At 50.9% G+C, this 14,787-nt stretch overlaps 1 protein-coding gene across 1 annotated transcript in view; it reads right to left on the bottom strand.

Moving 5' to 3' along the window:
- The window catches only part of WNT7A (Wnt family member 7A), a 63,269-nt gene that overhangs the window by 47,101 nt on the left and 1,381 nt on the right, over positions 1-14,787 (bottom strand). The window contains exon 2 of the mRNA XM_043588234.1: positions 10,550-10,776. Within this exon, the coding sequence (XP_043444169.1) occupies positions 10,550-10,776 (227 nt within the window). The remainder of the gene's footprint in view (positions 1-10,549; positions 10,777-14,787) is intronic.

Here is a 14,787-nt window from a genome sequence, read left to right as displayed (position 1 = left end):
AATATAGTCATCTTCTTAAGGTCGCTTGGATGGTTAAAAAACCAAAGCACATGACAGAATCTATCCACACCTAGTAAGGGATCAATAACCAGTAGCTCTTACAAGATGCACTGTTGGTTCACCAGCTCCAGTGCCCCCTCTCCGAGGGACCTTCCTGATATGCCCCTCCTTCTGCTTGTGGCTCAGCACCTTAGCTCTCCTTACTTGGTGTTGAATTGAATTCTGTCTCTTCCCACTAGATTGTGGGGAGCTGGATTATTTATCTGCGTAGCCTCCATAGTTGAATGAGTGAATGACAGTGTGTGTAAAAGCGTGTAAGCATGTGAGTGTGTGTGTGTGTGTCTGTCCACCATATGAAAGCTGGAAAGAGAACATTATAACAAAAGACTCATCTCAAAGAATAGTGTCAGGAGAGCTAAAACCCAGGATGAACTGAGGCTTGCAAAAAAAAAAAATGCAAAGGAGACAAAAAGTCCTTTGTTAGCTGCATTCTAAGCAAGAATAGGGAAAGAATAGGTCTTTCGCTCAGGCAAGATGGCGCATTGTTAAGAAATGGCAGAGAGAAAGTGGAGCTGGCCCGCCCCTTGCTTCTGTCTCTCTCACTCACTGGAAAGGCCTTCGAATCCATCCTTCCAAGCAGTCATTAGCTCACCAGACGTGTGCTTTGGCTGTTTTCACAGCCTGAAATGGGTAAAAAGACGGAGCCATTTGTGTGAGGCACGGATTCCCAGACGAGGGAACCTAGGCCCAGCGGGTCACCCTGCTCTAAAGAGTGCCACAGGAGCAAAAGCCTAGAAATGCATTAAAGTCATCCGGTGTGCAGACACAGGAGGGTGGTACTCCCCTCCCAGGGCTTGGATCCTAGGTCATCTGTGCCCATCCCTGGAAAAATTCCGGCGGGGGAGTACCAAACAGGAGGTCGTGAGTATCTGGAAAAGAATGCAGCCGTCCCGCATGTCGGGAAATCACCATTTCTTTGTTGACAATAATGCTGGGGACAGAGCAAATTTCTATATGTGCTAAGAATGTGATTATCTTCCCACATCCTGTCTCTCCCCTGACACAAGGGAAAGAAATTCTTCTGACAGCTCCCCTCCCAGGCAAAGCACTGGCGGACTGATTCATGCCCACCTCTCTCTCCAGCCTCTTTCTGCCCTCCCTCCCCCACACCCTAGAGTCCAGGGTGTCCGGATCACACTCCGGACCCCCTGGCTCTGGGCTGGGTCACACCTGCAAGCCTCTCCTGACGGCTTCTCCCCTGCTACAGCCTTCCCCCCTCTAGTGTGGACCAGCCCATCACAGATGACCCCTGCAGGCAGCCTTCTGTGCTACAGTCTACCTGCCTGGTGCCCTCTCCTCGCCTATGAGATCCCAGAGCACATTTTCTGCTCTGATGTTGCTGTCTGTCCCCACCAAACTGTGAGCACACTGAAGGCAGAGCCATTTCATCAGTCTACCACACAGAAGATTCTAGTAAATATCTGTGGGACCGATAAATGAATGAATGGCGGACACACGGTGGGGCAAGGGAAGCTTGTGGTGTGGGATCCCATGAGCATTTAAATTCTACAAATTCAACCAAAAGCACCTAGGGGAAAAATAAATAAAAACACTGTATGCGTGGGAACGTAAATTGGTGTAGCCACTATGGAAAAGAGTATGGAGGTTCCTCAAAAAATTAAAAATAGAATGATCATATGATCCAGCAATCCCACTTCTGGATACATATCCAAAGGAAACAAAATCACTCTCTTGGAAAGATACCTGCACCCTGTGTTCACTGCAGCATTCCTTACAATAGCCAAGATGTGGAAACAACTTCAGGGTCCATCAATGGATGAATGGACAAAGAAAACGTCATATGTGTGTGTGTGTGTGTGTGTGTGTGTGTGTGTGTGTGTGTATTTTATGATATATACATAAAATGTGATATATAAATGGGATATACATATATATGCATATACGTGCACGCACACACACACACACATATATATATGTATATATATATATATATATATATGAGTGGTGTTTCTTGTGGGGTGGGGGGCAGGGGCTGCCTCTGCAGAGCATTCTACCAGATGGTCAGTGAGTCCAAGGTCAGAGATGAGTGGGTCCTTCAGGAAAAGCCTGCTCAAGCTGCTCTCTTGTCTGTAAGACTTTTCAGGGCCTTTAATACGCTGGTGGGCATTCTGGCTCCCCCAAGTAGGGAGTTCCCCAGTTTGTCATCCAGGGAGCCCTCCTATGTTTCTCCAGAGACACTGGTGGAGGAAGGGAGCGGGTGGACAGTATCATTCTGCTGAACAAATCCTGGGAACGCGTCTTTTTGAATGATGCCATGGGGAAGGGGTCTTCCCTAGGCCTTGACCTAATTAGCATGTTTACCCCATTTGAAGCCAATGCAAAGGTGGAAGGGAGAGCCAACAGAATGCCAGGCTAAAACGGATTAAAATGAAATGTGCGGGAATGAATGTTCAGCCTCGTATTGAGGTCAGAATGAAAAGCATCCACTCACACAACAGAGGGAACAGAGTGCTTCCTGTGTGCAAGGTACCACCGATCTGGGAGTCAGAAGGTAAATAAGACCTGGGCCTTGTCCTCAAGGGCTCAGAGCAGCTGCTGGCACATAGGATAGAGAGGAGCTCCGGGGTCATGTGTTTCTTCATGTGTGCTCTGAGCACCTACTGTGTGCCAGGCCCTGGGTGGGGCATCCCAGGAGAAGATGCTTGACAGGCCTGGGTTCCATGGACACCCCCACAGTCAGGGAGAAGATTGATATTGGACACATCTTTGCAAAAGTAAGCAATGTCCCTTCTGAAGGTGGTAAGTGCTGTAAAGACATCAGAACAGATTGACCAATCTCAGGCTGGACAGTCCAGGAAGGCCTCCTGGAAGAGGTGGCATTTGGGTTGAGACCTGCATGATGCTGGAGCAAGCAGGTTACCTGCCATCTCTTGGCAGCTGCTCCCTTTCACCCTTCTCCTCTGCCTCCTGCTCCAGAGGGAGCTGAGGGCAGGTGTCTGCACCAGTACCCAGGGAGGTCCCCACATCCTCTGGTGCCCGTCTGTGGTCACCATGCCCTCCATCTACCAGGCGCCATGTCAGAGGCCTCCATCTGCTTCCTCACAGAGCTGCCTTCTGGCCCAAGAGAGAGATGATAGCAACATCACAACTATGATTTCCGGAGCACATCCTATGTGCCAGGCGCAGTTCTGAATGCTTCATGGAGACTAAATGATCTCAGCCCATGGGACACAACCTATGGAGCAGACACTATTATCACTGCCGTGTGGTCAAGGTCCACAGCTAGTAAATGGGGAAGCCAGGAAAAGAACCAAGCGGGCAGTCTAGGGGCTGAACTGTTATACAGTGCTGCACAAATGAGCAAATAGGGAATATGCCCTGGAGTAGTGAAGTGATACGAAAAATCTGGCAAGGTAAGGGGCAGATAGGGACAGGTGGTCGACGCTACCCATGGGTGTCCTCAATGGAAGGACAAAAGAGCATCCCAGCAGAGGGGACAAGGCAGGGCAAAGGCGTTGAGGTGAGAAGGGCTTTGGTATGCTTGAGGGTGGAAAGAAAGGCAGAGGGGCTGGAGATGGAGGGGAGAGGGGGTCTGGGTGCAGGTCACAGGGGTCTGTAAAGAACCAGGGGGCCTGTTGGTATTTTATTCCTGGAGGAACAGTAAACCACTACAGGGTTTTGCACATTGGGGGGGGGGGTGGCTGCCATGATCAGAGCAATGCTGGGAAGATGCTATGCCGGATGGCTGTGCAGCTGGGGAGGCGGGGGTACGTGAGGAGGCTGATGTAGCTGTCTGGGCAACAAGTCTCTAAAGATGGAGGTTGTGAACCAGGAGGTGGTGGTGGAGCTGGTGAGAGGTGGACAGACTGGCAGACACAATTCACAGGTAGAGTCAAAATGGCGAGCTTAGATTAGCAATTGCACCGGTAGCCTCTCCCTATTCTTCTCTGCATCTCCTCACTCTGTTGCACCAAGAAAAAAACCCAGTGCATGCATCCCCAATTCATTGAGCTCATCTTTGTCTGAGATGGGCATGTGAGCCTCCTGGGAGGGACAAAGGGATACCTTCTGATGGCCCTAATTTACAGGTGCCAGGATTTTAAATCCTGCACAACGTTGCCACGCGACTCCCTCATTCTGCAGATGGGAAGACTGAGATAGGAGAGGTGAGGTACTCTCTCAGAGTCCTCAGCAAGGTAGTGGTGGGGCTGGAATGGAAACCTGGCCATGTGACTTTGATCCCAGTGCTCACTTGGTTGCCACATGGCCCAGCAAGACAAGGTTCTCAAATACGTGGCATCTTCAAGAATCTCAAATCTGGCAGACTCACACAAGGAGAAGAATATCCCAGCATCAGAGAACTCACTACCCATCTCAGCTCTGCCACAAAACAGCCATGTGACTTTGGTCAGCCTCCGCCTCACTCAGAGCCTGAGATGAAGGTAGACAGACCTCCTGTCGGGGGGCAGATGAGGCCATACATGAGGAAGGGCTATCGCGGTGCCTGGCCCTCACGGATCCTCAATGAAAAGACAAAAGAGTGAACCCCACATGAGCCACCATAGCCTGGGGTGCTATCTGATCCAGCCTCACTCCCCTGCACCATGACTCAGTACTACTACCACGACAGTCAAACCTGAGGCAAGAACACACAACTGGATGGAAAAATGGGTAAAAAGCATGAACAGGCAACTCACAGAAGAGTAAACATGTAGAGCCAGTAAATATAGGAAGAGGGTTCACCCGAATTACTTCTCAGGAGAATGCAAATCAAGACGACAGTGAGAAAGCATTTTATACCCAATCCCTAGGCAAAAATGAAGTCTGGATAATTCCAAGTGTTGCAGAGGCTGTGGATCAACACTGCTGGCTGGCAGGAGTGGCACCTGGCACAATCACTGTGGAAATCAGGTTGACATTCATACCTGTGACTAGCAATTCATTCCTCTGTATACACCCAAGAGAAACACATGCACATGGGCCCCGGGAGATGTGAACAGGGAGGCGTGTGGTGGCAATGTGACAATAAATGCTTAGAGGCAACCCAGATGTCCCACAACCAAAAGCACGGGAGCATAGATTAGAGTCTATTACCCCAGCTAAAACGAATCAGCAACAGCTAAAAGAACAACGTGGATGGGTTTTATTACTAGTGAGTGAAAAAAATAAATTCCAAAAGATTGCGCATAGGATGATGTCTTTTCTTTACAAAATTAAATAGAACTAAAACCAAATAATTTACTTCTGGGGACTATATCAATATGATAAAACAGACACAAACAAGCAAGGAATGGGAAACCCACGGTTCAGGATAGAGAACGTATGGCTTGGTGAGGAGAGCAGGGGGTGGGGAGAGCAGGGGGCGCACAGGGATGCTCACAGGGGTGGATGTAAATTACCCATTCTTGTTCTAGATGTTGTGTTGGGTGCTGGATTCAAGGGGGGTTCACTGTATTATTTCAGAAAAGGAAAAGGCTGAAGGGGGAGAGGTGAATGCCTTCTTAAGCCCCCAAGGGCCACACTGGGTAGCAATTGATAAAACCAATGTGGAACCACTATTGTGGCTTCCAATATTGTAGATTCCAATAATCCCTGGCATTCAAGACCCCTGAATAGCTGGCCTGCAATCTCATCCGAGACTTCTGACCCCCTGCATCTTGAGGCTGCAGGGCCTTGTCCAAGATCCTCTTAGCAATCCAATGTCCACATCTTTGCCCCACGGTTCTCTCCGCCAGGGATCGCATTCACTGGTGAAATTCTTCCTACCCTTGAAGACCCAGAGCAAGGGCCATCTTCACTGTCCAGTCCACTTGTCTCACCTTCACTGTCCAGTCTCACCTCTGAGCACCCACCACACCATCTGTGCCTTTCCCTAAAGCACGAACCACTCCACAATCTGCTTGCTCGTTGTTATGGGCTGATTTATGTCCTCCCCAAAAGTAATATGTTGCAGCTCTAACCGCCAGTATTTCAGAATATGGCAAGGGGCAAGATGTATTTGGAGGTATGACCGTTAAATAAGTGATTAAGTTAAAATGAGACCATCATGGTGGGTCTTAATCCAATCTGACAGGTGTCCTTGTAGGCAGAGAAGATTAGGACATAGAGACATCAAGGGCCCGCGCACGGGGGAAAGATCATGTGAGGACACAGTAAGACGACAGCCATCTGCAAGCCAAGGAGAGAGGCCTCGGAAGAAATCAAACCTGCTGACACCTTGATCTTAGACTTCCAGGCTGCAGAACTGTGAGAAAGGAGCATCTGTGTCTAAGCTGCCCAGCCTGTGGTTCTTTGTTACAGCAGCCCCAGCTGGCTGATGGACCCGTGAGCGGTGCCTCTCCCCCAAGAGACGGTCTAGGTGGGGCTCCCACGTCTGGCCAACAAAATCACTGCCATCCTCGGCCACTATGATTGGTTTGGGATGGACACATGACCAAAAGTCAAGCCCTGTTAGCTGATCCAGTCAGGGTGAACCCTAGGACTTTTGTAGGTGCAGCCAGAGAAAGGCTAAGGCTCTTCCTTGCAGTTCTAGAACCTGGAAGCTACGGTGCTGGCACTTGAACAGCTATCTTGCCTCCCCAAGAAGCAGCTGTGGGGTTGGTAGAGGCCAACACCATCTCTGGTTCAAGCCTTTCAAAAATTAGCACCATCCCTGACTTTCCAGTGACTTAGGCAGACATAAATTCCCCTTTTCACCTTGAGGTGGCTTGAACTGGGGTTCAGTTTCTAGCATCCCAGTGGCCTTTGTCTGGTTCACATCCCTGGCCCTCTCCTGAGATCTATACAGTAAAATCTGGAACATTCAGAAGGGGAGACAGAGCCATGAAACGCAGAGCTGGGGACCAGAGTGGAGGCTGAGGAGGCAGTGGAAGGCGAGCCTTTTGGTCCCGGTCTCAGCATGGGATGGATAACTATGCCAGGGGGTGGCTGCCCACCCCAACATCAACGTTCCTCTTCCTCCTCAGTCACAGATCCTTAGCTGGTCTCATAGCTACTCTGAATAAAAGACTACAGTTCCCAGCTTCCCATGCAGCTAGGTGTGGTTATGTGACTGAGTTCTGGCCAATGAGATGTAAGCAGAAGAAGTATGAAGGGGGTAGGCCAGGAGGCTTCTGGAAAGTCTCTTCAAAGACAACGTTTCCTGCCATCCTGAGTGCGGTCTTGATGGCCAGAGCTCCCAAAATCAAAGACTACACTCTTGATGCCTCACCTACAAGCAACCTGTTGGCTGGCCATTGCCAGGAAGAGGCAACCCCATGAGGGTAAGAGCACTGATGAAGAGCCCAGCAAGATGAAATCTGAGGCTTGCTGCTTGGTGTCTTTAAGCAGGATATGTTTATACGTGAGGAAACCAAGGCTCAGAGGGGACGTGACTTCTCAGACCCAAGGGAGGGTCTCATCTTGGCCTCCTTTTCCTCTCCTCCACTGCCACCACCTTACAACTTCCCGGCCAGGGTAATGCCTTTCTAAGTGGCCCTTGAGTCGTTGGCCTCCCTCCATCCTCTGCAACTCACTTCCAAAGCAGATCCCCACAGCTATCACTCAGGCCAGAGCCACTGTCACCTCTTGTCTGGAAGACTAGACCAGACTCCTAACTCCCAGTGGCACCTCCACGGTTCATTCTGTTCCCAGCAGCTACAGCAATGCTGCTTAATTCAAAGTAGGATCCTGTCATTCTCTTGACCTCCATTCACTGGAGGAAGTCCCAAACCCCTGATGTGGCCTGAGAGATGTCACACTGTCCAGGTTCTGGCTCCTTCTCTGACCTCTGAGACTTCCTCTTCCCCCTTGTTGCTGTACTCCAGCTATACCAGGCCCCTCACTGTTCCTCGAACTGCCAAACACATTCCTGCCTCAGGGCCTTTGCACATGCCATTCATGTTGCCTAGCATGCCATTACCCAGAACTGCCATAGCTCAACTCCCTCATGAATCTAGAGGCCTTCTTTGACCAAACAGGCTGGAACAGCAGCCTCCAGCCATAGTGGGCACTCAATAAATAATTTGGTCAGTGTATGAGCTAATGAATGACATAATAAATGAATGAATTTTATAGCCACCCGTTAATGAATCTTCCAGGATTGCTATTAGGCTGGATCATATGATGTTGCCATTTTTGCAAGCCAAAAATCATTGAATAGTGGCTATTTCATACAGTATGACCTTACTTTGGCAGCGATGCCATTGTTCAAAATTCTCCAATTGCTCCCACCGCCTAGAAATCCAAACTTCTGAGATGGATGCCACACACCTCCTGGCCCTGGCTCCCACTCCCCTTCCAAGCCTGTGAACCTGTTGCCCTAGCATTGCTATACTATCATGGGGTTTTCTTGGGCTCCTCTTATTGTTTGAATTCCTTGAGACCACCCAATGTGCAATGAATTCCCTCAATTGTACAATTCTAGCCAGCGGGGGGCTGCTGGACAGTAGGGGCTCCGTGTACCACAGCCCTCCAATGCACCCCAGCAGGCACTACTATAATGGCAGGCTAAGGGCTGGCTATTCCAAGGCTACAGGCTGTGCTGGCATAAACCCAGTCCCAGGAGACCGTGTCCTTCACTTTTGTTGGCCTTGGACAAGTCCCTTCTGAGCCTGTTTCCTCATCTGTAGCATCTCATATGTCAGCGAAACGCGAGTTTAAAATAATGCCGGAGCCCAGGCTTGGTTCCCAGGAACAGGGGGCTGGAGATGTGAGCAGGAGACGGCAGAAACCCACAGATGCCAACAAGACGGGGATTTCAGCGACCTGAATTGGAGTCCCAATTTCGTGTGAGCAGGGGGCAGCCCACACTCTCTCTGGGCCTTAGTTCTCCACCTGAAAAGTCAGCCCTGAGGTAGGGAAGAGGGAGAAGGAAGGGCAAGTGTTGCAAGGCAAAAGTCTAACCATGAAGATGTCAGAAGGGCACACAGGTGGAGAGAGGCTCTGCAAGAGGGGGCGGACATGCCCCCCTGCCAACCTCACCATGATGCTGAGCTCTTTCCCTCTCAGGTGTGAGTAAGCAAGGGCCTACAGAAGATTGTGACACAAGACCTGCTTAGGACCAAGATGATACTGTTCTTCCTTCCAAGAAGGAGGAAGGAAACATCCAGTGGTGGATGTGACAGGGGAGCCCCAACCCTCATGGAGCCGGCGATCTCAGTGGGTGAGGAATGATTCAGACGGTGCCGAGTGCTTGGCCGATGGGCTGCAGCTTCGTAGTGAGAGGGAACTTTAGACACCGGTGATCAAGGGAGGCCCCGGGTGGCCTAGATGCGGGAGGGAGAGATGCACAGAGAAAAGGGGCCCCGCTGCTGCCTGTGAGAAAGCATCTGAGGCAGAAGGAATGCGTGGTGCTGGGGCTCCAGCACAGGACCCAGCGTGGTATGTTTGGGAAACAGAACAAGGCTGGGTGGGCAAGGGGGGAGAGGGCAGATGGGGGCAGATGGGGGCGTTTTGAAACGAGAGGAAGCCTCCATGGAGTGTTGAGCAGAGAAATGATGTGATCTGATTTTCATTTACAGAGGAGGACCCTGCCTGCAGGAAGGTCTGCAGGATAGTCAGGGGCAACAGGATGATGTGGGTGCCCGGGAGCCCAGCTTCGTGACCTGAGAGGGAGGATGTCAGGACACAGAAAAATGGCTGGATTTGGGATGGATCTCATCAGTGTCCACTGAATTTGCTGGTGTTGGGGCTGAGGGAGAGAGAGAAAATTCAGGGGTGCCTTTAGAGCAGCCCGGCAGGCCGGCTGAACCACTCCAGCCCAAAGACACTTGAGGCTGACTTATTTTCAGGGAAGTTCACAGCTTAGCAGCGAGCCTGCAGAATTCCTGGCCCCCAAGCAAGACACACACCATGACATTTTCCACAAGTGCTATGACCAAACCCCTTTCCACCAGGGTTTTGTCACAGTTGCTTTGAAAACCAAATGTGTGGCCTGATGCTTTGTGCGTGTCTGTGTGTATATGTGTGCAGGTGCACATGCATGCCCATGTGTGCATGTCCAAGCAACCCACAATCCCCACAAATCGCAGGTTACCAATGCAAATGCCCACAGTGGTCTGGTGGGTCACATAAGGGGACTGGGTGGTAATAGGGAGTGGTAGGGACCGTGGCAGTGACTGGCCTGCCCCGGCTCCACTTGAAGAAGCTGCATTCTCAGTCTGACCCCATTATAACTATGTACACACATGTATAAGTCATCAGATCTGCTGATTTTTTAAAAGAAGACAGAAATTCATATTTCTAGGCGAAACAGTTTTTTTTTTTTTTAATTGGTCTTCAATTTAACGAAACAGCAGAGTGCTATATCAGTCAGTTAGCATTCAGGCCACTGGTTGGTGTTTTTCAACTTTGCCATAAATGATTGGGGGGATCTGGATTCAAATTAGGAAGCCAACCCTCACGAGGAGATCTGAATTCAAGTCTTGATCCCATATTAGGGAGCATTCCCACACGGGGCAGGTGAGAGGGTCCTAGAGGGCTCCCGGGGGGTATTGTGGTCTCCCACAGCCTGTGAGACCTTGCCTGAGGTGTCTGGGTGAGCACATACCCACTTTGAGCTCCTTCCCGAAGACGGTGCGCTCTCCCAGTGCAGAGCAGTTCCAGCGGCCATTGCGGAACTGAAACTGACACTCGTCCAGGCCCATTTGTGAGCCTTCTCCTATGACGATGATGGCGTCGGGACGGCTCTGGCAGATCGCCCGCTGTCTGGGAGCCAGGCCTGGGATCTTGTTACAGATGATGCTCGCGCCCAGAGCTACCACCGAGGAGAAGCCACTGGAACAGGGGACATAGAGAGAAGGAGTGTTAGGCCAGCAAGGTGGAGGGCAAGGCTTGCAAGCCCTCCCAGCGTGTCTGGCCCTGGCCACCGCCTCCCACTGCTCCCAGCAAGGGTCCCAACTTTTTGACACTGCACCCCCAACCCACATTTATTCATTTTTTTATTCCCTATCGGCACTTTTGTAATATATATATATATACAATATCAGTGAGGCTTGATTTCCTTTTAAGATATACACACACAAAGACGATGTATGTCACAAACATAATGTGCACAAAAGAAGTTGCCCTTGTATTTATGGTTGGGTTCAATTGAGATGAAATTTAAAATCATGCAAAATACAACCTAATATTGTCTAGGAATCATCTCTATGTGGTAAAACTGCAAAGTCAAGCCAGGGAATGGTAACTGTAAAGTTTCAGGCAGCAGTTGGCACTGAAAGGTTGTCCATACACAGACATTCATTTAAAAAACGGGGCGCCTGGGTGGCTCCGTCAATTAAGCATCCAACTTCAGCTCAGGTCATGATTTCATGGTCCATGGGTTCAAGCCCCGTGTCAGGCTCTGTGCTGACAGCTCGGAGCCTGGAGCCTGCTTTGGATTCTGTCTCTCCCTCTCTCTCTGCCCCTTCCCTTCCTTCTCTCTCTCTCAAAAATAAATAAACATTAAAAAAATTTTTTTTAATTAAAAAAACCCCACCCAACTGCTTGTACATGTTATATATACTCTCTGGTATGTATGTATGTGTTCTATTACAAACAAAATCTTTAAAAAGTAATTGTAAATAAAAGTCTTATTTACATAGAACTTCATGCCAACAGAGCATGTGTATCCCATTCTAGGCATGACCCACCTAGAGGATGCCTATGACGGAACCGTCTACAGTTCCTATGTTCCTCACTCATTCTCTACACAGATACGTCTTGGACCCCTATCAAGTGCCAGGCACCATGCTGGGACAGAGGCAACAGCCTGCCCTCCAGGAGCTATGGAAGGGGACTACACCCATTTCACAAATGAATAAAACAGACCATTGCAGACAGTGGTGGGCACTATGAGGAAAGTAAATGAGGACACTGTGATGGCATTTGGGGGGTGGCTAGGAGAGAAGAGAGAGGGCCCACTTTAGCTGGGGTGGTCAAGGGGAGCCTCCCTGGAGAGGTGCAGAGCAGCAGGGCCTGAATGGCCAGGAGCCAGCCATGGAAGAGTAATCCCTGGGCAGAGGGAATGGCAAACACAAAGTTCTGGGAGGGGAGCAAGCTTGTTGGGATGGCTAATGAACAGAAAGAACCCACAGAGGCTGTTGCCTCAGGCTCAGGGAAGGGGAGGGTCTGGGGAGAGGATCTGGTAGAGAGTAGAATTTTCTCAGGTGCATCAGGATGCACTGAAAGGCTGAAAGCGGGGAAACCCACAGGATCCCCTCCCTCCAGCCCCACGGGGGCGGGGGTGGGGAGGAATGCGGGATGCCAGGGCAGGAGAAGGGAGAACAGACGGACAGACGGGTAAGAGGGGTGGTGGCTTAGCCTTGGCAGCAGTAGGGGAGGCTGCAGATGGGGCTGACCAAACTTGCTGATGGACTGATTGAAGGCAGAGCTGAGGGGAGGGATGGGGTAGGGTCTGAGGGAAAGACAGGCGTCAGTGTGACTCTTGGGTGTCTGGCCTGAGAGTGGGGCCATTTCCTAATATCAAGATAACCCCAGACAGGCTCCAGTGGTAACCCTGCGATGGTGCAGGTAGCCCTCCCTTTACACAAAGATGGTCCGCACCCTGGAGCTTTTAAAGAGAAGACCTCACCCCTGATGCCTCACTCTGGTTATAATAATAAGAGCTTCCATTTATTGAAGGTCACTGCCAGCCCTGGGCGAAGTGCCTCACACTTTCCATCCTGGGGCTCAGCTACAGGAAGTTGTTCTGGAATTGGAATTTCTTAAAGCGAGGCTCTGTGTACCAGTGGCCCAGGAGATGAGGTGATCCCAGTCCTTTCCGAGCACATAACAGACCACTCCTGCCCTCTTTCCCTTCATTCCTTCCTCACACCAGCCCTCTTCCTGCCTCAGGCTCTTCCTCCCTCAGGTCCTTACCCGTCCCCTTCCCTGGAATCTCTCTGGTCCCCTGAGATGTCCATCATTCTTGCCATCATTCATGTGACTTCAAGGGACACCTTCCTTGACCACCACAGCTAAGGGAACCTGCCTCCACATCCCACCCCTTATAACTTTCTATCACAGTCTCTGTTTTGTTTACTTAATTCTCTTTATGACTTACGGTCTTCTGAAATGTTTTAATATGTGTTTGGTTTTGCGTGCCCACTTTGTTCCCACTTGTCTTATTAGACTATGAGCTCTTTGGAGGGGCATGGAGGCCGTCTGCTGGTTCACTAAATGGCTACTGAATGAATGAATTATGGAGCTTCAAAAATATCACTCAGAATAAGTACCTGTGTTCAACACAGCAGGTGCCCCCCAAATACGTGCTGAATGAAGGAGTGAACTTTGGCAACATCCCTACCATATGCCAAGGCAGTGTGGCCGGTGCTGCTACAAACATTAGATACCTGGGACCTTCCTAAACAGCCCTGGCCGCCAGGAATCACCATATCCATTTCGCGTATCTGAAAACTGAGGCTCACAGAGATTGAGATCTGGGGGCCAGTGGCTCACAGATCTGAAATAGGAGACTCAGTAGAGCTCTCATTCATTCACCCGAGGCACTAAGAGAGAGTCTAAGACACCTAGAGCCAGACTATTTGAGATGTTTGAGGAAGAGGTGGCAAGTGGAGACGTTTTGGCCCCAAGTCGGGAGGAACCTGTGAACACCTGTGACCCCCAGAGAATTCCTACACCAGCAGAGTGTAATGATATATTAGGGTCAAAAATTCATAGGAACAATAATCTAGCAGCTAAGAGGTCAGGCCTAGGGTGCCATCCAAGCTTCCTTCACCTACTAGCTCTGTGGCCTTGGGCAAGTTACACCCCCTCTCTGTACTTCCGCTTCTCCATCACTAAAATGAGGATATTGATAATTAGTCCTCATCTGTCAGAGTGGCTGTGAAAATTAAAACATAGAAAGTGCCAGGCACATAGTATGTACTCAGTAAGTATGCTGCTCTCGTGGTTTTGATTATTATTGGATTTGCTGTCACAAGGGGATAGTGCTTGAGACACTTGCCCTAGCATCAGTCCTGAGCAGGGAGGAACCAGTCACATCCTGGGAGCTGGAAGGCTTCTGAAGGACCTTGGGACTTTACTCCTCATATCCATTTTACAGATGGATAACCCGAGGCTCAGGGAGCAGTGGGGCCGGGCCAAATCCACCCTGCTACTTCTTCTCCTGACCTGGACCTCTCCCTGCCCCAAAGGGCGACGTCGGTGCTGAAGGCCAGCGCCCTCCTCGCTCCCTCCCTCCCTCCAGGGCAGCTGGGCCCCCTCGGGGCCAGTGAGGTCTCCAGGCAGGCGGGAGGTCCGGCGGGCGGGGCAGCTAGGGGAGGTTATTTTCTGTTGTTTTCCCTTTCTCTCTCCCTTCCCTGGTCCCTCCGCCCCGTTTCTAATTAAAAAGAAGATAAAGCCTCACGCGGCCAGCGCCAATCAGCCCGACCGGCTTCCTGGATGCTGGATGCGCGCGGGGCGGCGGGGCGCGGGCCAAGATGAAGATTAAAGCAGGGAGAAAAAGAAAAGCCACCCAGACGCGGATGAATCAATAACACTTAAAACACACCCGCAGGCAGACAGAGCGCGAGCCCCGCAGCCGCCTCTCCGCCTGCGGTCGCCTCTCGGTCCGCGGTAGCGGCTGGCGGCCGCCTCGTCCGCTCTGTGCGCACCTGCTCGCACCGGCGGCTGTTCAACTTGCGAAATGCCCGCTCGCTCCGGAGACGCGGGGTGGGGAGAGGGGAGGAGTGGTTGTGGCAAAACACAAAGGCTCTGCCACACACACCCCCTCGCCGCAACCCCCGCAGTCTGCCCCCTCCCCAAGCCGAGCGGTCGGGGTCGGGGGGTGGGGGGGGGGGGCGG

Source organism: Prionailurus bengalensis, chromosome A2, assembly GCF_016509475.1.
Source record: "Prionailurus bengalensis isolate Pbe53 chromosome A2, Fcat_Pben_1.1_paternal_pri, whole genome shotgun sequence".
NCBI classification, from domain to species: Eukaryota; Metazoa; Chordata; class Mammalia; order Carnivora; family Felidae; genus Prionailurus; species Prionailurus bengalensis.
The sequence above is the reverse complement of the archived record's forward strand: the minus strand, read 5'-3'. Positions and strand labels throughout refer to the sequence as shown.